This window comes from Miniopterus schreibersii (genome assembly GCF_964146895.1).
Source record: "Miniopterus schreibersii genome assembly, chromosome: 19".
In the NCBI taxonomy this organism is placed as follows: Eukaryota; Metazoa; Chordata; class Mammalia; order Chiroptera; family Miniopteridae; genus Miniopterus; species Miniopterus schreibersii.
This window is the reverse complement of record NC_138119.1, coordinates 6,923,376-6,947,143: the sequence shown is the minus strand read 5'-3', so window position 1 is coordinate 6,947,143 and position 23,768 is coordinate 6,923,376. Positions and strand designations below refer to the sequence as shown.

The window sequence follows — 23,768 nt, the reverse complement described above, 5'->3', positions numbered from 1 at the left end:
GGGACCTTCAGGAACTGGCACACACTTGGCAGGTGGGACAGGCAACTAGAAAAGGTAAGAGCGAAAGCTGGTGCTTGTGGAGTGGGGCCCAGGAGGCAAAACTCCTGCCAACGTGGATGCACTACCGCCCCCTCAAATCTGCAATTTACTGTGACTTTGCACTTCTGCGCATGTCAAGTTCTCCACACCGCATACTCGGATCTTAGCTGTAAATTCCTTTTCAATAAGAGCATATCTGGCATGGTCCCTGAAGCACTCCCAGGTCACATGCATAAAGAACAGGGCCTGGGGCAGCAGGAATTCAGCTTGACAACCATTCTAGTTCTCTGCACTGGCTGTTTCTGGGCTGGAACAGATACCCATGCACTTGTCTCTGGAGTTCGTCCAGAATTAATAATTCAAGCTAGGCCCCATCACTGCCAACCTTGACCATACGCCTGTTGTTTTTGAGACGGAGGAATTCACATCAGCCTTGATGGAGGATTTTAAAAGGACACAAAATTAAACTACTTGATCCAAATAACCAGACTATTCCATGTACGGGATTCTCCTCATTGACGTAAAAACCTGGCTTCTCCCCGGGAGATAAAAGTGCTCGCCTTTAAAGGCTCAGGACGCCTTTAAAGGCTCAGGACGTTGCTTGTTTGCCTGCAGGTGCGCTCAGCCTACAGGCGCGGCGCTGTAAACACAAGTCAGCTTCCTGCTTCCTGGCCAGCGTCCCCCGGAGCCGTGGCCACCTTTTGTTTGAACCTCTGTACGGCTGGGGCTGTGTAGTGTGGGAACCACAAGCATGCCAGCCAGTGTGTTCGTCGGGTTCATTTCCAATTTCTCTATAGCGCTTTTCAGTATATAAAGCAGTGACTGGGGCCAGAGGATAGTATGACTCAGTCCAAAAAGCGTGGGCTTTGGAGCATGTGACCTTGGACAAATCATACAGGCTGAGGTGTAAGAAAATTCTACCAACCCGGCTGGGTTATCAGAGGGTTGGATTAGTTTGCCCAGGCTGCCATAACAAAATACCACAGACTGGGGGCTCAGACAACAGAAGTTCACTTTTTCACATTTTTTTCATTTCACCCATTTAAGGAAACGGCAGTCTGTTTTCCTACCAGGAATACAGTAAAAACCAGCTTCTAGTGTGCATTCCAGCCCACACTTTCACCATATTGGAAGTGATCAAAGCCCAGAGCACGTCTTATTCAAATGTGTGTAAACACTATAGACACAACACTGTTCAAAACTGGAAGGCATCCCAGTGGAAAAAGTCCTAAATATGAGTCAGAAAATCTGGATTCAAATCCTAGCTTTACTGCCTCAAAGCTTTTTGACATTGTGTGATAACGTTACCAAGCCAGTTTCCTAAATACAGAAAGTGGAGATTAAATGATCTGCTCAATTTACATCTTGAGTGCTGTGAGATTCAAATAAGATAAGTATCTCTGAACGTGCCTTGAAAAGTGCAGCAGAAGTTCACAATGGGATCAGTACTGTGAGCCCAGCCTTTGAAGAGTTGAGTACATGGCACAGTGAGAAAGCTGACCAGAATACCGACTTCAAATACTTTGTTAATCAAAGACTTACCAAATTAGCAAATGCTGCCTTCAGATTCTTCCCTGCACAGAAGCACTCTCACTTTCTGAAGAACTGTTAAGTATGTTTGTTTCCATTCTGCCAGGCATCCAGCACCATGGTGGAGACTACCAGGGGGGCAGAGGACATGCAGTGTGGGCCCTGGGGCAGCTCAGAGCTGCAGGGGTACCTGTGTCATGCTCAAGACAGTATGTGACCCTGACATAGAGCAGGAACTAGAAAAGGGCAACTCTTTCACATTTCAATGTGTATGGCTATTTGGAGACCCTCTAAAAAAAAACACAAACTTAAAAAAAGCACCATTTTGCTCCTGTGCTTTAGGCAAGACCAGAAAATCATACTGTATTTTAGCTTTATTGAAGACATACTACAGTAGATAAACAAGTAAACAAACACATGCTTTATAAAATATACATTCTCATGTGTGAGAAAATATAAATAGATATGAGGAAAGGGCCACACTGAACAACTTGGCTTATTACTCTCCTTGGGGACATCTAGTACCAGGGCTGCTCAGACTAATGTCCTCTGATGGGGGGGAATGTAGGGGGTAGAAACAGTCTATGGATCAAGAGGCCACTTTAAGTAGCCAAGAAATATTCTAAGAGCAGTTGACCACGTGATGATCAGTTTCTCAAGACAGTTATAGCTGATAACTATACTCCTTACTTTTGCAGACAGGCTCAAATTGATCTGTTTCTCACCATTACCTCACCCTTTGGTGAAGGTTACTTGGACTGATAAAAAACACAACCTTGAGGGAACTGGTCCAAATACTACTCCACACACACACACACACACACACACACACCCTTTAGCACCCATAAAACCTTTAGGTGATTCATGGGCTTTCAGGTGTTTTGTTAAGAGCAGCTTGTAATATATCTCTCAATTCAGAACTTATTTTTGCAACAAACCAGGCAGTGTCCAAAGCAGGAAGAAAATTAAGGCGAACTGATGTCGGTTTAGATTGTATTCCGAACAAAAAAGTCAGGAGGAGCAGGAGGGGAAAACACCTGCCAAACTGAACATGGAACAGGATGAAACATTACTTGCAGATGCCAAGGAAACCGTAGCTCCACTGCTCCGCAATTACCTGTCATCTGCACCAAGAAGCAGAAGAAACAGAGTATGCAGCACAAAATGCCGCAAATGGACCTGTCGCTCCATTACCCTCTCGGCGTTTCTGCGGATATTCAAGCGATTAGAAAAGACCACCACGCACCTGGGTAAAATACTGGGTATAAAAGTGAATGCTACACTTGCAACCCCACTCAAAACAGGACCCACTGAGAACAGGAATCAAAGAGTAAAGGGGGGATGGGACGCGCTGGAGGCTTTACGCTCTTTACAGGCAGTGCCATCTGTGGTAATAACTACCGGTTACAGGTTTCCTCAGAAGAATAAGCCCAGGCTTTCACAGTTTTAGCCATTAACAGAGAATAGGCCAAAACCCAAAATTCTTCAGTTTAAAAATTATTTAAGTGCTCTGTACTTACTTTATATAAAGGATTCTGAAGGGCAGAGTTTTTCTGGAGATTTCCGACAATAAAATAAAATCGACCTAAAGGTCATCTTGTCCACATTCCATCTCAAGGCGGGAATTTCCTCAAAGCTATTAGCAGATGATTGTTCAGCTTCGGTGTGTAGTTTTCCCATAAAAGGCCGATTATTCCAACTGTCAGATAAATCTAACTGTTAGAAAGTGAGCTCACATAGAATCACGGGCAAGTGTATTCTGCACCACCCCATAACTCCTGCCCCAGATATGACCCGTGTCCTCTGGAATAAAAAGAGTGAATCTCATCTTTGTTTCATGACAACCCTTTAAAAAATTAAAGACTCTTATCATCTCCCTTTTCTTAGGAAAATGGCTAAGAGTCTAAGTTGCTTAGAATCTTAATGTTTCTTTTACAACCTCCCAAGGGCAGTGTGAAGGCAACTGTTTTTAAATGTGAAAGCTGCCTTATAGAAAAACATACATCTGAAGCATTCAGAGATGGCACAGTGGAGGGAACTACACACTGGGCTGGTGCTACTATTTTCTGGTCTGTAGAGTAACTTGTATACCAGGGAGAGCATTTTAGAAGCTGCTGAGTGACAGGAAGCCAGTGGCTTAGGTGTAGCCCTGGGCCAGTAAGGCTTGGAGCTCAAGGTAATGCTAGTTCTTCCAGGTAGACTTGAAGAACCGTTCTGAAGGGTATGACCAAATGAAGAGAATTTATGCATCACTCCTGGCAAGAAGTGGTAACGGGTGGGGGGGCAGAGAGGATGCTCCCACATTTTAGTCTGCCTGGCTCTGCAACAATCCTGGTTAAACTGGCAACAGGCAGCCATTATACTACTGGAAAGAAACACTGATGAGCTATTAATCCTAGTTATAGCAGAGGGTTAACTGACTGCTTGGTCAAAAACAGATGCAATAATGAAAAGTTTCAGGAATTCCTCCTAAAATTAGGATTTATTAACTTCATTATTTTTTTTAAGATCGGAGTAGGCTATTCACCTGACTAGATTTTTAGGCCAGTTTTTTAGTTATGTAGACAAGCTAGGAGTATCTGGGAGGATGCTGCAACCATTTGGGTTGACACAATGGAGAGCTTGGCCATCAGGAGACCAGAAGCTGACACCACTGGCAGAGAGCGGCCACTGCTGAAAGCAAGGCAGCATCCATGCAGACGACGTCTTCTAGAGCACCGATCTGGCCTGTTTTGCGTCTCACATAACAGCCGATGTTCACTGGCAGCCCAGCTCCAACTCTACCCTTTTAACTCAAGAAAGTCTATTAGAATGTGAGTGAGAGTACTCTCACTCCTCGGATAACCTTGAACATAGTAGAGAGGTCAGTGGGTCCCAAACTGGTTCCAGATGAGCTGTGGCACACCCTTCTACTGATTCTGATTCTGTGCAGGGCTTGACACCAACCTCAGACCTGCTGTTCTAGAGCAACAGGTGCTTGTCAATGGAGTCCGAGTCCTTGCTTACTGACAGTTTAGAAGTGGAGTATTTCTTCTCATGAGAGGAAATAAATCTGGCTCAAGCCAGAGTAAGCAGCATTGCTCTTGTTCTACTCTAACAAACATTTTGTGAAAGCAGCTTTTTATTATAGTAGTATAATCCTCCTTGGTTCCTGGAGGGATCACAGATTCATAGAATATTACAGCTGGAAAGGGCTTCAGAGCATCTAGTAAAACGCCCTTGTTTCATAATGAGAAAACTGGACTGAGACGTAAAGGGACTGGCCCCGGATTACACAACTAGTAGGTAGCAGAGGAGGGAATGAAATCAGGTGTCTTGATTCTAAGTAGGTACACATTATACTACAACCTCGTAAATAAGGGCAAGGATCACAGACTGAAGGACGGGTAAAAACGTATTTAAGAAGTTCAAAGTGAAAGTGAACAAAGGCTGACAGTTGCAAAAGGAAACAGAGAAAGGCATGGTGGCATAAAACAGCTCAACAGGTGCTGCTGCCTATGGGGGGGAATTTAGGATTGAAAACAAGTATGAAATCCTAGCAACGAGCTGAGAAATTATGCGTCTGGCCCTTGGAGTGCACACTGACTTAGATGTTTTCACGGAAGTGACTGTGGTTACCCAGTACCTAGCTAGCACTTAACAGATCTGGAGAACAGAATCTGACCGCCTAGGTGAGGAAATCTGGAAGTACAAGAACTTCAGTCCAGTCCATTCCACTCAAGTGTGAAGTCCTTTGTTTACAAAAAGCTTTTTGCTATCAGAAATTCAGGGAAACTTTTGGCTTAAATAACCTCTTATACAAAACAAGGACCACTCCAAAGTTTCATAGTGTAAACATTTCCGCACATCCTTCTACTTCCAAGAGCCCTCTTCCCTTCTTAAGATACACTGTGCATCGGGAGAAGAGACGATATTAAAAAAACAAACATAAAGCAGCAATCTTTGGTTTCCTCATCAACAAAGCACTCTGTTGAAAGAAGATATTCCCCAAACGAGTTTTCCTTTATCTACCTACATATGGCGATGACAAGACTGCTAGTATTTTGAAAGCGCCTTTTTACCCTAGAAGGGTAATTTCCTGGCACTTATAAACGGTGGCAAATGAGTAGCTGTATGAACCTTTAGGTATGAAGTGGTTAATTACACCAAGACTGTGTTTGTGTGTACCCAATCACTAGGTACCCTGCATCTATACATATACTTCTTAACAAATACATTTTTAAAACTTTAAACAGTCTTTAAATTCACTAAACCAAGATATACAAAATCTATCATTTGAGAAGCTGCTGTCAATATTATAACTGGATGTCATATATAACTTTGGCATATCAAAAATATTTACATTGCAGACAACACTATGGTCAATGAATACAAAAATTATTTATAAATGTACATATATTTACAATGAGATCCCTGGGTCATAGGGGGGCCCCCCAAAACAAACAGAGATTCACAAGAATATAAAACTCCTTGACCACCTGGTAACAGTTGGTCAAGCCTAGGATTCTTGCCAAAGACCTTGAATATCAAAGCCCCACTCTCAACTCTATGCTAAAAACCACAAATCCCCAACACTTCCCAGAGGGCTCCAAAGTTATTTTTGTTCTTTAGAAGGCAAAATAGAACAGTAATGTTTTCTCAGAATCAGTCTTCAGGTTGAGACAATTGGCATGTTAAGCAGCAATGAGATTCTTCCTAATATGCACTGCACCCTGGGAACATCCCCATGGAAACATCAGGAAGCACATCTGTCCCGCATCTTCCTCTGCCCCTGCTGCATGTACATGTTTATTACATGTACCCTTTTCTGTCAGCCATTACCCTTTCTTTGTCAGGTATAAGCCCAAACATGTGCCTGGCCCACCTTGGTGTGGTCAGATGTAATTGTAGACAAAGAGTAAAGCAAATGCTGACTTTGGGGTTTCTTCTGAACTCTGAGGTAGTAAATACAAAATTAATGAATTTGGGTGTTTGCCCAGATTTCACCACGGAGTGCTTCATGTGCCCTCGATTCCCTCTTGAGTGTTCCGAGTCCTACTAAAATCAAAAGCACGGTCGTGTAACCTGCGGCACGGCATGGGGGAAGAGGAGCAGTCTGCATCCCTCTCTGCCAGGCTCTCCTTCTGATGGAGCTGTGGTGACTCAAGGACGGGCTGCTGGGAAAACGGAGGATGAGGCAGGCCTAGTTCTTTGCTTATGTTCCATAGGGGCCGCTGCAATGTTTCTGAGAATCAAAGATAAGAATTATCAGTGGCAAAGACAAGTTCAAAATTAATTTTCTAAAACTTAATTTTCTTTTACTCAAATCCTTAAAGAAATAAAGATACCCCATATTGCTGAATAAGGATGTTGAGATCAAATATATACTTGCCATCTTCTTAGCAACAACTAAAAAAGAAAACCAGACAAAAACTGAACTATGGTCTTACTTTCTATTCAAAGAACCTACCAATTATTTACTGAATCCATGCTATATGCCTTCTACTTTTGCCTATTGTTAGTGGTCCTGCTGCTACAAAATTTGAAAAAACTCTTTAGACACATGGAAACGGACTAAGAGACTAACAGTACCCACACTGTAATGAAAGTTGCATGATACAAAGATAAAAATTGATTCAGACCAGCCATTATATTTATGTTTAAAAAAACTATTTTAAAAAGAAACCATTTCCCTCCAGCTTCTAGCATGCAGATAATTCTAATAAAATAATAACCAAAAGCAGATAATCTGATTTTAAATTAAAAGATTATCTGATTTTAAATTAAAAGTGTGCCTTTCTGTGTCTCCTTGTTCACTGCAGGGTAAGCTGTGCACCAGTTTGCTTCCTGTCAGACATGAGTGCTTCTACATAACAGAAAAAAAATCAAGCAGGTGGAAATGAAAACAAAACCAACAAAACACTGTGCCCTTACCACTGCTCATCTGTGTGGGGCGGAGTTTCTTCTCATTCATCCTCTCATGGTTGGTGGGAAAGGCAGACATTTCTCTATCTGCTGATAATACCAGGCTCTCCAGGGCTGTGGCATCTTGGGAAGGATGTGCCAGATACGTCTCTTTGGGCATCTGGACCATGAGGCTGGACAGAGTCTGATCTAGAACATCCTCCTCAGCAATATAGGTATACGGACAGTATTCTCGCGTTCTGGAGTAGATGTTGGCATTGTCGTAACAATCTGAGCAGATAACCCGGGCACCAGTGCCACCTGAGGACAACATGGGATAGAACCCGAACATGCTTCAGTTGAGGAACCAACTTTACCAATCGTCAGTTTTCTCCAACAGTTGCCATCACTATCACCATAGCTGGCACTCAACACTTACTTTATAAACCAGGTGAAGTTTCAAGGTCTTTTTTTTTTTTTTTTAAATATATCTTTATTGATTTCAGAGAGAGGAAAGGAGGGAGAGGGAGAGAGAAAGAGAGAGAGAGAGACAGACAGACAGAAACATCAATGATGAGTCATTGGGGATCGAGCCTGCAACCCGGGCATGTGCCATGACCAGGAATCAAACCCCGATCACCTGGATCCTAGGTCCGATCCTAGGTCGATGCTCAATGGCTGAGCCATACCCGGCCAGGCTCAAGGTCTTTCTGTAAATTAACTCTTTAAGCCTCACAACATTCTGTAAGGTAGGTAGATACTATTACTACCCCATCTTCCAGATGGAACAACTACAACACAGAGAAGTTAAGTAACTGGCCCAAACATACTGCCAGTGTGAGGAGCTGAAACCTGAACTTGGACACACTGGCTCCAGAGCTCGTGCTCTGGACTAAACCATCTCTGTCCAGCCTGGATACGGTCATGCTCAAATGAAGGGAGCCAAAAGAAGGTTGGCACTGTGCTATAAGATATATTTGGCTTAAGCAAACTGAAGCAGACAACGAGGAGTTACAATGACTTCACTTCACAAAAGCCCATATTACTTTCATGAGTCAAGAGGTTAGACAACACTAGCTGCGGAAAGTACCCCTAGAGAAAGCCAAGAGTCCTGCCCAACAAATGTGCATTTGGCAAAAGTAAAAGTTTAACAATGAGCTCCCTGGGCTGTTATGTACTTTGAAAACTGAATGATGAAGGGGAGGGAAAAGCGTGAGGAATAGAGAGGTTACTTATGCACAATCAAGCAACAAAACGCTAGAACTGGGAGAGATCTAAATGTAATTTAGTTTAACGCACAGGCAGTGTTACTCCCCACAAATGTCAGGGTGAAGGCTTTAAGCATTCTTTTAAAAGCTAGGAATAACCCCCTTTCCATGAAAAGCCAAAATAAAATCCAACTTATCAGTTACATAGAGCTCTGTCAACACCCAGCATAAAAACTCTCTAGACATGGAACAGACCTATCATTTGTACAGTACTTGACACTACTCAGGTTTGTTGCAAGGATCTGCTAAAATTTTAAGAAAAGTGCTTTATAAAATATTTATTTTAAAATGAGAAAATTAAAGCTCAGTTCTTAACCTGTTCATGCCACAGATCTGGGAGGAGGAACTAGGATTCAAACCCAATTCTATCCCTTAACTCACAGCCTGTGTTCTGTCGCTCCCTGGGGGAAGGTGGAGGGGAAGGAATAGCTGTGCTGAGAAGTTAGGTTCACAAATTAAGGAACATTTTATACCTCTCTGATATACAATGAAAAACAGCATCACCTTTAAACTTTAATGAATATATATATACCTGTCAGCAGGAGAAACAAGTCTCCCCTGGACATGGTCTGAAGGATGTTCATGCCTGAATCAGATAAAATACACCTGAAAGAAGTCTCCAGAGCTTCTTCCCATAACACTGGTTTGGGAGCCTGCGCTGTGTCCCAATCCCTTTAGGATGTGTTTCTCTTATCTGTCAGTTGACTTTCTTCTCTGTTAAGACTTCAGTCAATTCTCATTCTATTTTGCATGGGCCAATTGTTTTCAGTTATCTCTTTAAAATATTGTTTCAGGTTAAAGGGGAAACCTATACACTAAAAAATAAACTCAATGGGACAGGGCTGCAACTGTAAGCATATACAACAAAAAGCCATTACCATCAGTGCCTTTGTGTAAATACCCATTGGCAGGAGGCATGAGCTGCTGATGACTGCCAGCCTCAGAGCTGCTGTAGCCCTCCTGTGGCTCAGACAGAGTTCCTTGGGAAGACAAGTAGCTGGGAATGTCTGCAGGCAGATTAAGCTCCTCTGTAAAACAGAAATCTGTATGTAATTCACAAATAAAGTTAGGCAATTTAAGCCAACACTCAGAAGATTATTTTGTAAATGTGTTCCACTCTGCTACTATTTGCCAGGAAAATGTTTCATGTATGCCTAGGAACTTGGTAGCTCTTAGATTTTTCCCCTAAAATCATTTCTCACTAGAATTCTTCTCAAAGCTTCATTGTAACAATATTACCAAAAGAAACAAAACATCAAGTCTGAACTTTTATCTTAGGCACTTTCAGTCTATGGCTGAGCCTCCTCTGGCAGGATTTCAGGGTGAGGGTGTGAAGGACTGATCAGCCATAAGGGCTCTACTCTACCCCAGAAAAATTACCATGGAAACTCACCTTAGGCATTAAAGAGAGAAGAACAAGGTTTTAAGGGAGTGTCCACAAATTCTTAAAATTATTCATCAGGGGGTTCCACTATATCAAGGAAATAGGACATTTTAAGAAACAGTCTTCCTTCTACCACACAAACTATCAAAGCTCCTCAGTTTTTATGTTTTTCAGTAAATACTATACTACATTCTTGAGTCAGGTACAAGCCAAAGGTCACATGGATTCCACTCACCTGTGTTCGTGATGCTATAGTCTTCATTTTTCCTTCTCATGTGGTAAATAACAATAACCCAGATCAAAGAAGTGCCCACAACACAGCAGACCACAACAATGATGACAATGCCAACTGTGGTCCAGCCATCATCTTCATGCCCAATACTACTCTGGGAAGAGTCACAATTAGGGGATGAGATGACATTTAGATAAATGTGACCACGTTCTGTCCCAAGAGTGTTAGACATAATGCAGGTATATTTCCCAGCATCTTCTAGCCCAGCGTCTACAATGATGAGAAGCTGGTTGGCTGCAGCAAAGAAGTGCCGTTCTGTGACCAGCAGCGGTCCATCATCTTTGGTCCAGTTGAGGCGAGGGGCAGGACTCCCTCCAGCTATGCACTGTAATACTGCAGTTTCACCTCGGGTTACTGTCTTGTCCTCCAGGGGTCTCATAAATGAGGGCGTCTCTAACAGAAAGATGTATTAAAAGTCATATTAAGCAATTTTAAGTCCTATTGAATTAGACTAATGATAAAATGAAATAGGGAATTTCATATACTCATGGGAGGATTAAAAGTTAGTATTTCAGAAAAGCAAAAGCCTCAAAAAATCTAAATCTTATCTCAGGAACTCCACCTTGGGCAAGCTATCCTAAGCTAAGGAATTCAAAAATTTCTATACAAAGGTGTTTATTATAAAATTAGTTGTAATTTTATAAAATAAAGGGGAAAAATCTTTTAAAAAAATCCAGCAGGAAAATGATTAAGTTACAGTACACAGCCATGTGATATTTTATGATGACCAATGACAGGGCAGCCCTGCGATAATATTAGGTGGGAAAAAGTGTACCCGTAAGTACATACGAATGAGTAAAAAAAAAGTCCAGAATATGACAAAATCTTTTAAAACTGTTTGAGTGACTTTCCCTCCTTTATTCTAATTTTCTGTACAGCCAAAGTTCTTAAATGTAATAAACTTACTTTTTGATCATACAAGTAACACAAACCAACAAACTTTTAAAAACCTTAACATCTAGGGAACTAGAGAACTAAAAGTAGAATTTGCCTGGGATTTAAGTCCCATGAAGAAAAGCATTCTCATAAGAAAAAAACAGGCTTGTCCAGAGAAATCTTTAGGGAAAAGACATTTTACCAGAGCATAAAATTAAAAGTAGCACACTGGAAACAGGACATGCAACTAGAAGACAGGCCATTTTGTGTATATAAAAACTTTTTAAAAAGTTTACTGGGGGAGAAACAGTTAAACCGTCCCAAATTCCTTATGAAGTGGTGTGTGAAGTCGGATAAAACAACTGAAACTCCCTCCTGAAGAGCAGAAAAACCACGTATATGAAGCAGACACGTTACAAAGGGAGATATAATAGGATACACTTAGGGACTTGAATTTTCAATCCATATGATCTAGATCTCTAGATCCACCCTGAGCATTTCCCCAGATTTCAGCTATCTGACGCACAAATATCCTAGGCTGACATAACCCTGCATAAACTGGAAAATAAGGTGGTGAAGGTACAAGGATCGCAACTGAAATCTGAAATTTAGACTTTTCTTGGCATTAAGACCAAGAGTAGGTCCCTAACAAAAAGGCTCCTACAAAAGCTGGGAGCCGCGGAGCAGGGAACATACCCAACACTGTGAGTGAGGCATTCGCTGAGAGGCCTCCTGCTATGTTTTGTGCCATGCAGCTATAGATCCCCATGTCTTCTATCTTCACGTTGGCAATGAAGAAGACATCATCCTCGGGCATGACATGCATTCGTCTTTCTCGGGCCGCAGGAAAGTCAGTGCCGCCATCTTTCTGCCAGGAAATCTGAGGTACAGGGTGCCCCTCTGCAGCACATTCTAATCTGGCCATGGCACCGGTGCGAATAGTTAGATCCATTGGGGTTTTCAGAAAAGATGGCATTTCTGTTACAACAAAGACCACCGAGAAAACGTGGGTGGGGGAAAACACACATACACACACTCAGGAGGATCTGTTAGGCCAAACGGCAACTGTTGTAATTTGTTTGAGAAGACATGCTCTCTGGACTGACAGTAAAATACACCTTCAGAGTCCATCTTTTCCCTCACTTCAGTGATGACTAACTCTTCTAGAATGCATGACACACTTTCCTGATCCCCCATGGGAAAAGGGAAAGCAGACAGCCACAAACCCTCTGAACTCCATGTTTTAGAACCTGACATTTACTGACTTCCTTACTTAAGAGACTAAATGGTGCTTCTCAAACTAACATCTAACAAAGCTGTCAAGGCTACTGTATGATAGAAAAAATTATGCCTTCAAAAATCTCATAAAACGACACACAAGCAAAACCCAAGTACCTCTTTTGGGTGCACAAAGCCTAAAATGCTGTAGTTATTCAATCTAATAGGCGATAAACAGATCAAGCTGTTTGGAGAAACTTTTAGAGCCATGGTGAAGAGCATTAATTTAAAAAATGGTCCTGTATGACTACACTAAGACAATGATGATGATCACTGGACCTAGAAGTGTCCTAAATACTCCGTTATTGGAAGACCCGTGAACAGTGTCAGGAGTAAATTCCATCGTTTCCAGAACAGAATTATGGTTCTGGAAAGAAACTGGAGAATTTCAAAAGAATTCTTTCAAAAGTGTAAGTAACAGTGAGAGCCTCTCCTCTGGGACCAGGGAATTCACATTTATCCCTCAACCAATGACTAATTAGGGACAGGAAGTGGGCAAACTCACAATCCAGTCTATACATGATCACACCCTAAAGACAAAAACAGTAAGATCCCCCCTCCAATGTCAGGTTGAGCCTAATTTTCTTAAGTCAAAGTGGTGCAAAACTAAACGTGAAAAATCCTTCTAACTACAAAAAACTATTAGGGAGCATAATTACTTACCATTCACAGTCAGTTTGGCTTTATGAGAATAATTAGAACCAAAGTGATTAGTAACGATGCACTGATATTTTCCTTCATCCGTGAAATTCACATTGAAAAGATGTAAGACGCTAGTATATTCCAGAGCTTCTCCAGCTTGCTGCTGATAACGAACAAAATTCTCAATATCGGCATCATACAAGATCTCACTGTCTTTGCGCCACACAGCAGACATGGGGGAATCACTGCTGCTCACTGCGGTGCATGTCAGAGTCACGTTCACGCCTCTGAGAGCAACTGTGGTTTCAGGGTGTGTTCTTATCTGTGGCTTGAGAAAATCATCTGAGGAAAATAATGGGGCAGGAGTCCTTAGCTTTTTTCACTTCTACAAATTCAGCTTTAAAATAAGTAATATAAAATTGTGTGTTCTGTTTACAGAATGTTACATTAAAATTGAAAGAGACTAGAGCTGGAATCCAATGCCCTCATTTAAAGATGGAAAAAGGAGGCCCAGAAGGGTGAAGGGACCTGCTCAAAGACATGTAAGTGAGCCCAGGTTTTCAGACTTCAGGATTTAGCACTCTTCCCACTCTCCCTTACTGTCACTTATGCCTACAATGTACTTCTTGGCCCTGGCTGGTGCAGCTCGGTTGGCTGAACATCATCTAGTGCATGGAAAGGTCACCAGTTCAATTCCCGGTCAGGGCACATGCCCAGGTTGAGGGATCAGTCCCCAGTCCGGGTGCATATAGGAGGCAACCGATCGATGTTTCTAATGTTGATGTTTCTTTCTCTTTCTCTCTCTCTCCCTTCCTTTCTCTCTAGAAAAGAAAAAGTTCTAATCCTATAAGCATGTAATATACAAAATTTTAAAACAGAAATACGAACCACAGACAAAATCTTTCAAATCCACATTCAGGATGCTTTGCCCTGCTAGCCACTCAGGGTGTGCACAACTTGCATTCACAGAATGTTGAAAGTTATTATCAACCAGCCATTGAAGCAACCACTTCAAATGGCAGTCACAGAGCAAACTGTGAGTGTTCAGAATCCTGCAGAAACAAAGGGGAAAGGAAGTGCTTTTTACTTTTCATTCTAAGTCTCTTCAAGCATTACTACACGCCTATGCATTTTTCTTGCCAAAATAATGTTTAACCTCATCTAACCATGAGAAAACAAATTCAGACTGTCAGCCTGAATTCCTCAAATACTGTCAGTGTCATGAAAGACACTAACAAGGATGGGGGAACGACAAGGGACCCATTTTAGATTAAAGGAGACTAAAGTACCGTCGCAACCAACTAAAATGCGTGATCCCTGACTGGAAAAAGAAATCTACAAAGAACATTTTTTGACACTGCAAAAATTTTAGTTATAAACTGCATAATATATATTATTTTATCAATGTTAATTTCACTGGGTGTGACAATAATGCTGCGGTTATGTAGGAAAATATCCTTGTTTTTAGGAAATACATGCTGACATTTAGAAGTGAATTGTCATGATGTTTCCAACCTACTTTCAAATGGTTTAACAAAATAATAGTGTGTGTGTGTGTATATGTATATATATTTATCTGTGTGTGTGGAGCGAGGGAGAGAGGCAGACAGATATGGTGGAAGAGAGGAAAGAAAGGAAGGAGGGAGGGAGAGAAATAGATAACAAATTTAGCAGAAAGTTAACAATTGGTGAATCTAGGTAAGGGTACATGGGTGTTCCTTGTACTTCCTCTAAATCTTTGAGGTTTAAATTTTTCCCAGAGAAGTATAGGGAAAAGCTTGGTATATACACTGGAGCACAGATACATCTCTGCTGTGGAGTATATACTTTTTCAAATGACATCACCGAGAACTGAAAACGCTTCAGCCTGTGGCAATGTGTACTACGAACCACTGAAAAGTCACTGTGGTCTATCTATAACAGGCCTATAAAACAAGCAGGGTAGGCAAAAGTAGGTTTAGTTGTGAAACAGAGCTTATTCTTGTATTATTATTTATTAATTATTGTATTATTTTACTTGTACTACAACTGTAAACCTACTTTTGCCCCACCTTGTATATAAAAAAATCAGTGTTGTTCTTTTTTTTAATGGCCCATCATCTAGTTTTAAAGTTTGGTATAAAGTACCAAAGATCTGATTCCGAAGAAGTTTCAAACAGTCTTTAAGGATATATCCAAAGCCATGCTTCATCAAGGGTAGTTTTAATCAATCAGGCTGAAAGTTACCTTATGCATTTATGAGTTCCTATGTTATATTCATTCATTCATTGAGAAATACTGGAGTCTACTACATGCAAGGCACTGTTGTAGGCTGTGGGAATATAGCCTTCATGGAGCTTATGTATTTAAAACCAAGCAATAAACAAATAAATGCAAGTATAATATCAAAAAGTTAAGTGCTATCAAGAAAAACAAAGTTAGGCAATGACACTGAGATAGCAGCTACCAGCTTAGGTAGTGGTCAGGGAACAATTCTCTGAAGAGATGACATCTGGGGTCCTAACTTCTCATGATGACCAGGCTCTTGTTGAATTCCCTGACACACACCCCCCACCCTCCACCCCCCCCCCCCCCCCCGACTTCCGGCCACACCACTGTCGAGCACAAGAAGCAAGCTCCTTAGGGCGTTTTCGCTTGCTCTTCCCAGTGCCTGGATGCCCTTCAGCCAGTATTCAATGGTTTGCCATTTCATTCATTAAGGTCCTGGCTCAAATGCTGTTATCTTCAGAAAGCCCTTTCTCACTACTTCACATAAAACCACAATCCCTGTGCCTCTCCAAACCTTTGACCCAGCTTTGTTTTTCATCAGAACATTTATTACCTGATGAGATATGTATCTACTGGTTTATTACTTGTCTTCCTTACTAGAATTTACTGCAACATGCTGTGACAGACTTTGTCCTGTTCACTGCTATGATCAATGCCTTACGCAAAAGATGATAATACATTTCTTGAATAATTAATCTCCTTTTATCCTAACTAGCCCTGAGAAAAGTGCTACTGTCATTTTAAGTAGGGGAACAGTCTTAGGCTAATCAATTTGCCCAATGTCACATAGTTTTAAGGAATGGAGCAAGAATTCGAACCCAGGCCCTAGCTGGTTTGGCTCAGTGGCATGTGGGAGGCAGCCAATCGATGTCTTTCTCTCACATCCATGCTTCTCTCTTTCTCTCTCCCTTCTACTCTCCGAAAAGCAATGGAAAAAATATCCTTGGGTGAGGATTAAAAAAATAATAAAATTAGAACCAGGCAGCTTGAATTTGTACACTTCCAGTACATCTCAAACTATCTGGTAAAGAATCGGTTCTTAAAATTTCCCATTATCAATACTTTTATAAAACTGAACAGAAGTGTCACAGTAATGCCAAACCGCTTTAAAAGTTTCAAAACACTTACTCTGAATTCCTCTCCTTATCTCATCATGAACCAGTTCTGGTCCACAGACCTTCCTCTAAGTAGCTTTCAGGGAAGGCAAGATAAATGTTACTGGCCCTTGATTGTAACCACTGACCAAATAGTCAAACTAGCTACCGCCCCATCCTGGTGAAATCTCTAATCTATTATAAGCAATTTTTTAAAAAATCATGAATTTAAAAAAAGTATAAGATGATATGTTTTTCTATTACAACTTATGCAGTTTTTGAACATTTCAGAGCCTGAACAGATTAGAGACAGCCTTTCTAACCATGGAACTGAAAGTGCTAGATCATCTCTAAAGATTACATAACATCTAGTTGTAACCCGCCCCAAGGGGTAAGGATTGGAAACACAGGTTTCTAATAATCCAAAAAGGAAGGGGGGGGGACAACAGAGAATAGTCAGGTATACACAAAGCACAAGGAGCAGTGCTAACTAACTACAACAAGCACAGACAAACAGACGTCGTGGTGCCACACTACGCTTTTCAATGTTGGGTTATTTTTAAATTATATCCAGCCACAATATAACTGTATAATAACCCTTTTTTCCTGCCTGAATTGTGTACTTATGAAAACATCTGGGTCACATTCATCACACTTTAAGCACAAGCATGGATAATGATCTAACTGGTGACAAAAAAATACTAAAGTTACGTACAGTTCTTTCAAGCGAGTCTGAGAAAAAGCATTTTCTTGGATAGACATTATAGCATTGTTGTTCAAATCTCTGAAATGAAAAGAAACAAAACATTACCAGTCACCCTTTCTACAAGTAAGTTCTATAAACACTTTAAATGGTCATGAAAATTTCTGCTAATAGCAAAGATTATTTATATACTGAGAAAAATATATGCAAAATACTTACAGATGCTCAAGGGATTCAAGACCAATGAATGCTTTCTTTGTAATTGACTTAATCTGATTTCCTTGTAAGATTCTGAAACACAAACAGAGCTTTCTAAGAAAACGCTCCAATAAACAAAATTAAATTCATTAAATCAAACATTCTCCCGTAAAAGGTGAAAATACGCTTAACATGCATGTTTAAGAAAGTTGCAAACATTTGTGACTAACCAATACCCAACAGAGAATGAAGGCTTCTGTTGAGATGGGAGAGCTCAATGAGTTACCTGTGAACGGCCATCCGGACTACTGACACTGGCAGTTTTCATGTAAGAAACTGGGTTATAGTCCCAGTTCCTCCCTTCTTAGGGAAAGATCATCAGGTCAAAGAAATTCAAATAAGTGTGAAGCCTTGAAGAAATTCTCATGGGAGAAGATCTAAAATCTTAACTTGAGAGAATCCTCTCGTTAGATAAATTACCCATAAATCTCACATGATTAAACAGATTACTGGTTCAACTCTTGCTTCTCAGCACTTTTTTTTTTTTACTTATATAGATATTCTAATTCCACAAACAACTTCTCTTTAAGTGCCCATAAGACTGCTCTTTCAGTAGAAAGTGTCCAATCACAAAGAACAAAATTAAAAAAAAAAACCCAAACAAGAAACTTAATAATCAACAAAGCTTCTTCCTTTAGCCCTGGCCAGGTGGCTCAGTCGGCTGGAGCATCATCCCGTACACAGAAAAGGTTTCAGGTTCAATCCCTGGTTGGGGCGAGTACAGGAGGCAACCGATCAATGTTTCCCTCTCATATCAATGTTTCTCTCTCTCCCCTTCCACTCTCTCTAAAAATCAATAAAAACATATCCTCAGGTGAGGCTTTTAAAAAAGCTTCTTCTCTTAGTAAATTAAAAGGCTGACTCCCAGCCAGAGCAAAGAGACAAAATCCAGTTACATTTACAATGGGTTCTTGAAAATATCCCTTTAAACAGATACATGAATACTTTAAATACATACAATTTAGTGAGACTTGTGAGTCCAGCAAAGGCTTCACTAGCATCTTCTATGGCCCATGAAATTTCATTGTTTCTTAAGTTTCTACAAAAATGTCAGGGAAAGGCAGGCTGTTAGCATGACCATTACATCACTGAGCACCACTCTGGCATGGCAATGTTAATTTTGATCCTTATTTTATAAGCTTAATTATGACGAATAACTTTTTTTAAAGAATATCTGCAATAAGCATTTAAAAACTGACTCTCATAAGCTAAGAATTAAGTTGCCCTTGATAAAAAAAATTAAGCAACCTGCTAAGAGTATCAATCACTCTAGCTAATAGCCCCTAAATGTGTTAACATATTAAAATTACAGTCAGGATCCTGCAAAAAGCAGAAGGATTTCAAGATACAGGAGATACAGCTTACAAATCTGATGCAGACTAATGGGATTTCTGGGCGACCCAAGCCTTCCCCTGGGCCTTTAACCTAAAAAGGCTGACAAAGAGTAATGTCAGTACAGTTTCACAGCTCCAAGGCAATTAAACATGCCCCATGGGAGGCAAGAATGATATACCCATGTGCTTAGAGGGATCACTGTTTTCTTTAAAAGGATAAGTATGGATCCTTGAAAATCTACTGCTCAGTTCTGAGAGGCAATGCAATTGCACCACACCAAGTCCTGATGGAAGAAATACCAGTTAAAGACGATTGCTTTTGCTTCCTTAAGTCATCTCATGATAAAGTACCAAGCTTTTTGCTGTGAAGTTGTGTGAATAACACTAAGGAGACAGATCCCTCTTCCCATTTAGCTCTACCCTTACGTGAGGTGAATGCTAACAAAGCTCACCTATCTTACTTACTAAAGGAATAACACAGCTCAGCCCTTCAGGACTCCCCCTTCCACACTATAGCACAAGTAAGGACTCATTCACCAAAGGTACGAGGTGTACCTACTCTGGCAGGAGCACTGGTCTAAAGCCAAAACTTCTCAGATCTGATCCTAATTCTGCCTTAACTATCTCTGTGGCATTAATAATAATGTACTTCTGCAGTTGCTTTATTAAATTTCAACGTTACAATAATCAGGGGTATACTGAAAGAAACTGTTTCTTACAGAAGGAACATTCAACTTACAGAACCACAGAATTTTAGAGCTTAAATTGCCTTCAGCAACTATCTTATGTCCATCTTTGGATAGAGAGACAAAGAAAATGACCCAGGAAAGGTTAAGTGATTCTGTTTATCTGGTAGTATGGTAAAAACAGATGAGCTTTAATATCAGAGAGACCTGGGTTCTAACCCTGGTCCAAACCTTTATAAGCTATGTGACTTTAAACAAATCATTTTAATCTCTCTGAACCTCAGCCTCCTGATACGGAAAAGAGTGATAATACCCTAGTATTCTGAAAGCACCTGGCACATACCAAGTCATTAATAAGTGTTAGTTTTTCTGTCCAAAATCAAGCAGCAAATAAATAACAGTGAACAGGTCTCCTGACAGAGCTACACATCCTACATGGTCTTGAATGAGAAGTGGTAGTTCTGGTACACCAGGGGGTAGTTCAAGGTCAAAGGAAGACGGAAACATGCATTCCTGACACTAGCAACTGTGTTTTGTTCCACAATAACTGGCATAACAGATGCTTAGTTGTTTAGTTGGTTAATTCAGAATTAAAGTACAAACAACTCGCTAGAGATAAATAAGAATTAGGGATGGGGACAGAGACAAGTAAGAATGTCTTGCACTGAGGGATGATAGGACAGAAGAACCACAAAGTATTAACATGTATAAATCTGTAGTCTGATTTGTTGTTTTATTTGCTTTACTGCTTTAAAAAATTAGAGGGGGAAAAAAAGAGGACAGATGTACTTACAGAGTCTGAAGATTGGACAGAAACCTAAATACACCATCAGCAATGTGAGTGATTCTGTTGTCCCCTAAATTCAATCTCTCCAGTAAGCTCAGACCCACAAAGGCAGATTCATCCAGGCGGGTCAACTGGTTATAGGACAAATCACTGAAAACAGGAAACATGAAAGGTAAGGAATTCACTGTATTTTAGCTCAATTTTCATATTCTTATTCTATCTACATAATAAATTTAGAGCTTTCAACAAGCTTCTAATAAAGAGGGATGTCAGATTTTATTACTGGCCACGGGAATGATTTATTCCAACCTGCTCTAGTCTCAGGGCCTCCACTGAAATGCCATCCAACACTTACAGTTCAGATAGTCTTTGGCAGAACTCCCATGCATCGGGGCTGATCCTTTCAACAGCATTCTGGCTCACATAAAGCTGTTGCAACATTCGCAAGCCATACAACCATCCCTTGTTCACTTCTGTAAGGTTATTATGCTCTAGTTCTCTGCAGAATTAGAGAAAGGAGAAAATATGTTTCATAACAGGCAGTGCAATGAGAAGATTCCAAAAATCTTCATTAAGTCTTAGAGAAGCACATACCTTTGTTCAACCTAAGTGAGTCAACAAGTTCTAATCAATAAATACTTTTATCTTATTTAAGATTTAGTGCCAGAAGGTAGTAAGACTATGTAAAATATCAGATTTATAAAATCAAGACACTGAGAGGTGTATGTTCTGGATAAATTCTGATAATTTTTATCAGCCAAAACATTAAAGGAACAAACTATTTAGAGGAAATGTGAGAATGATGACAAAAATGCCAGTTAGATAACAAAACTTAAAGAGCTTTGTGTATACTTATTTCACATCAGAAAAGGGAAAAAGAACTAATGTACCCTGGTATAACTATAACAGCGATCCTAGCTGTTTGGCACTAAAAAGTCCCAGTCAGACCCCTTTCCTAACACTCTCTTATACTAGTTCATAGTACTTACAATTCTTCCATGTTATCCAAGCCAAAAAAAGCTCCATCCTTAAGTTTGCTAATGCCATTCCGCTGCATTTTCAAAGATTTTAAGGAGTCCAGCCCTTGGAATGTTAGACCTTCCACAACTTTAATCCTGTTTCTTTTAAGTTCCCTTTAAAAAAATTGTTTTACAGTTAGAAAACTGGTTTGCTGATTTGTTCTAATAATTAAAAAGGAAAAGACACTGTAAGAAAAAAAATGATCTTCTTATAATCCAACTACTTAGTTACTCACAAGAACTGGAGGTGAGGTAGCTTGAAGATCTTGGGTGGAATCATGCTAATTCTGTTACGGTTTAACTTTACCACTAACAAGGAACTCGATAAATTGTCAAAGCAACCAGCCTCCAAAATGGTTATCCTATTATTACTCAAATTCCTAAAATGAACAAGATCACAACAAAAAATTAGTGGAACAAAAATTCTACCAGAGGAAAGCGGCCGAAGTCTATGACTGAGCCCCAGCTCTACCACAAGGCAACTGCATACAACTTTTCAAATCATTTAACTGCTTTGTTTCTTCAACTACAAATAAGGATAAACCTACTTCATTTAGGTTAAAACAGTACATGTGCATGTGCTTATAAACTGGAAAACACTAATGCATATGCTAATTATCATCATCATAGGACGCTAACAAGCCACTTCTATTTACCTTCTACAAAACTGTTAGTAAAACACAATCCAGAATTACGTCTCAAAAATTACCCTAGATACTTAATATTTTCTGAGAACAGTGCACTTTTTCTTTAAGGAGTGGAAAAAAATCTCCCAAACCCCAAAAAACTGACCATAGGTTTGTTTCATATGGCATATCAAAATCACAGTAACAGCCCGGCCGGGCGTGGCTCAGCTATTGAGCGGCGACCTAGGATCCAGGACATCGGGGTTCGATTCCTGGTCAGGGCACATGCCCAGGTTGCGGGCTGCAGCTGATCAATGACTCTCTCATCATTGATGTTTCTATCTCACTCTCTCCCTCTCCTTTCCTCTCTATGAAATCAATAAAGATATATTTAAAAAAAAAAAAAATCACAATAACAGACGTTTCTGGGAAGATAAGTACCAATAAATAATAAAGATGCACTATAAGGTAAATCGGTTCTATATTCAACTTACAGGTATTTAAGCTGCATTCGAGGAAATGAAGCTGTCTTGATTTCTGATATTATATTCGAGCTGAGATCTAAACTCTCAAGAGCAAGGTAAAACTGGAACGCCTCTGCATTTATTTCTGCAATTATATTATGGACTCTACAAAACAAAGATTATATTGAAGCTACTGCCAGTGATCCACCCCAGGCCACAAGAATGTTAAACAATTGGGATCAACAATAAGGGTACCTAAAAGAAACAAATAAAAAAAAACACGTGTACTATTCATAATTTAAGTGAAAGATCTGAAATCTTATTTACTTACAATGACAGTAGAGTAATATTAGAGGTTGGTTCTCCAAAATATGGGATTTCTGTTAGCTCGTTATAATTCATCTTCCTAGGCACAGGAGGAAAATAAAATTCAAAGTTTAGTAGAGAAATATGCTACTTCTTGAGTTCTGGTTTACTGGCTAATACATATTCTTTAGGATGGGCGCCACATCTGAAAAAAACCTATGACTTAGAATGAGTTAGACTAAATGTATCGTACTGAAAACGTAGATGTTTTAATAAGAAATGCTTTTTCATGGTATAGATCTATGATTGATCTCAATATTTAAAAGGTTAGAAAATATTTTGCACATTAAATACTTTTAATCCCACCAAGGTTCTTTGAATAGTTGTTTATAACTATTTTACCAACCCAGAGATGGAGACTATGATTACATTTTACAGATGACATATGACATGACATGTCACCATCTGATTCCAGCAGCTCTTTAAAATAGATTGTCTCAAGCCTGGCCAGTGTGGCTCAGTGGTTGAGCATCAACGCACGAACCAAGAGGTCAAGGTTCGATTACCAGTTAGGGCACATGCCTGGATTTCGGCAGGATCCCTAGTAAGGGGTGCGCAGGAGGCAGCGAATCAACGACTCTGTCTCACTAATGTTTCTCTCTCTCTCTCCCTCTCCCTCTCTCTCTCTGAAATCAATAAAAGCATAAAAAGACTGTCTCAAATGTTTTCGTAGCAAATCTAATATAATCACATTTCACTAACCTGGTTTTTAATCAGTGAACAACCTCAACAATTTAAAATACAGGAAAACAACCTGAAGTAAAAGGCCTCCAGGAACAAAGCCCCTGTGATAAGAAAGCTCAAGCATTCTCACACCTTTCCTAAGTGCTCCTCTCTCAGCTAATAAGCTTAACTCTATTCACTGCAGCAAATCAGAGCAGTCAATTTGGACCAGGGAAGGAGAGAATGAAGGAAGAATGAAAGCACCAGTTACCCTGTCAGCAAGAAACTAAAAAGAAAAATAAATCTGA

At 40.2% G+C, this 23,768-nt stretch overlaps 1 protein-coding gene across 2 annotated transcripts in view; it reads right to left on the bottom strand.

Moving 5' to 3' along the window:
- Positions 1-1,925: 1,925 nt before the first annotated feature.
- The window catches only part of LRIG2 (leucine rich repeats and immunoglobulin like domains 2), a 36,069-nt gene continuing 14,226 nt past the window's right edge, over positions 1,926-23,768 (bottom strand). For both annotated transcript variants that reach the window (XM_081121957.1, XM_081121958.1), the window contains 16 exons: positions 22,763-22,837; positions 22,462-22,596; positions 21,578-21,721; positions 21,312-21,455; positions 20,678-20,821; positions 20,329-20,472; positions 18,474-18,554; positions 17,477-17,548; positions 17,270-17,338; positions 14,081-14,244; positions 13,214-13,534; positions 11,969-12,250; positions 10,340-10,789; positions 9,599-9,748; positions 7,483-7,773; positions 1,926-6,793 (listed from right to left, as the gene is read on the bottom strand). In XM_081121957.1, the coding sequence (XP_080978083.1) occupies positions 6,567-6,793; positions 7,483-7,773; positions 9,599-9,748; positions 10,340-10,789; positions 11,969-12,250; positions 13,214-13,534; positions 14,081-14,244; positions 17,270-17,338; positions 17,477-17,548; positions 18,474-18,554; positions 20,329-20,472; positions 20,678-20,821; positions 21,312-21,455; positions 21,578-21,721; positions 22,462-22,596; positions 22,763-22,837 (2,893 nt within the window). In that variant the 3' untranslated portion in view covers positions 1,926-6,566. The remainder of the gene's footprint in view (positions 6,794-7,482; positions 7,774-9,598; positions 9,749-10,339; positions 10,790-11,968; positions 12,251-13,213; positions 13,535-14,080; positions 14,245-17,269; positions 17,339-17,476; positions 17,549-18,473; positions 18,555-20,328; positions 20,473-20,677; positions 20,822-21,311; positions 21,456-21,577; positions 21,722-22,461; positions 22,597-22,762; positions 22,838-23,768) is intronic.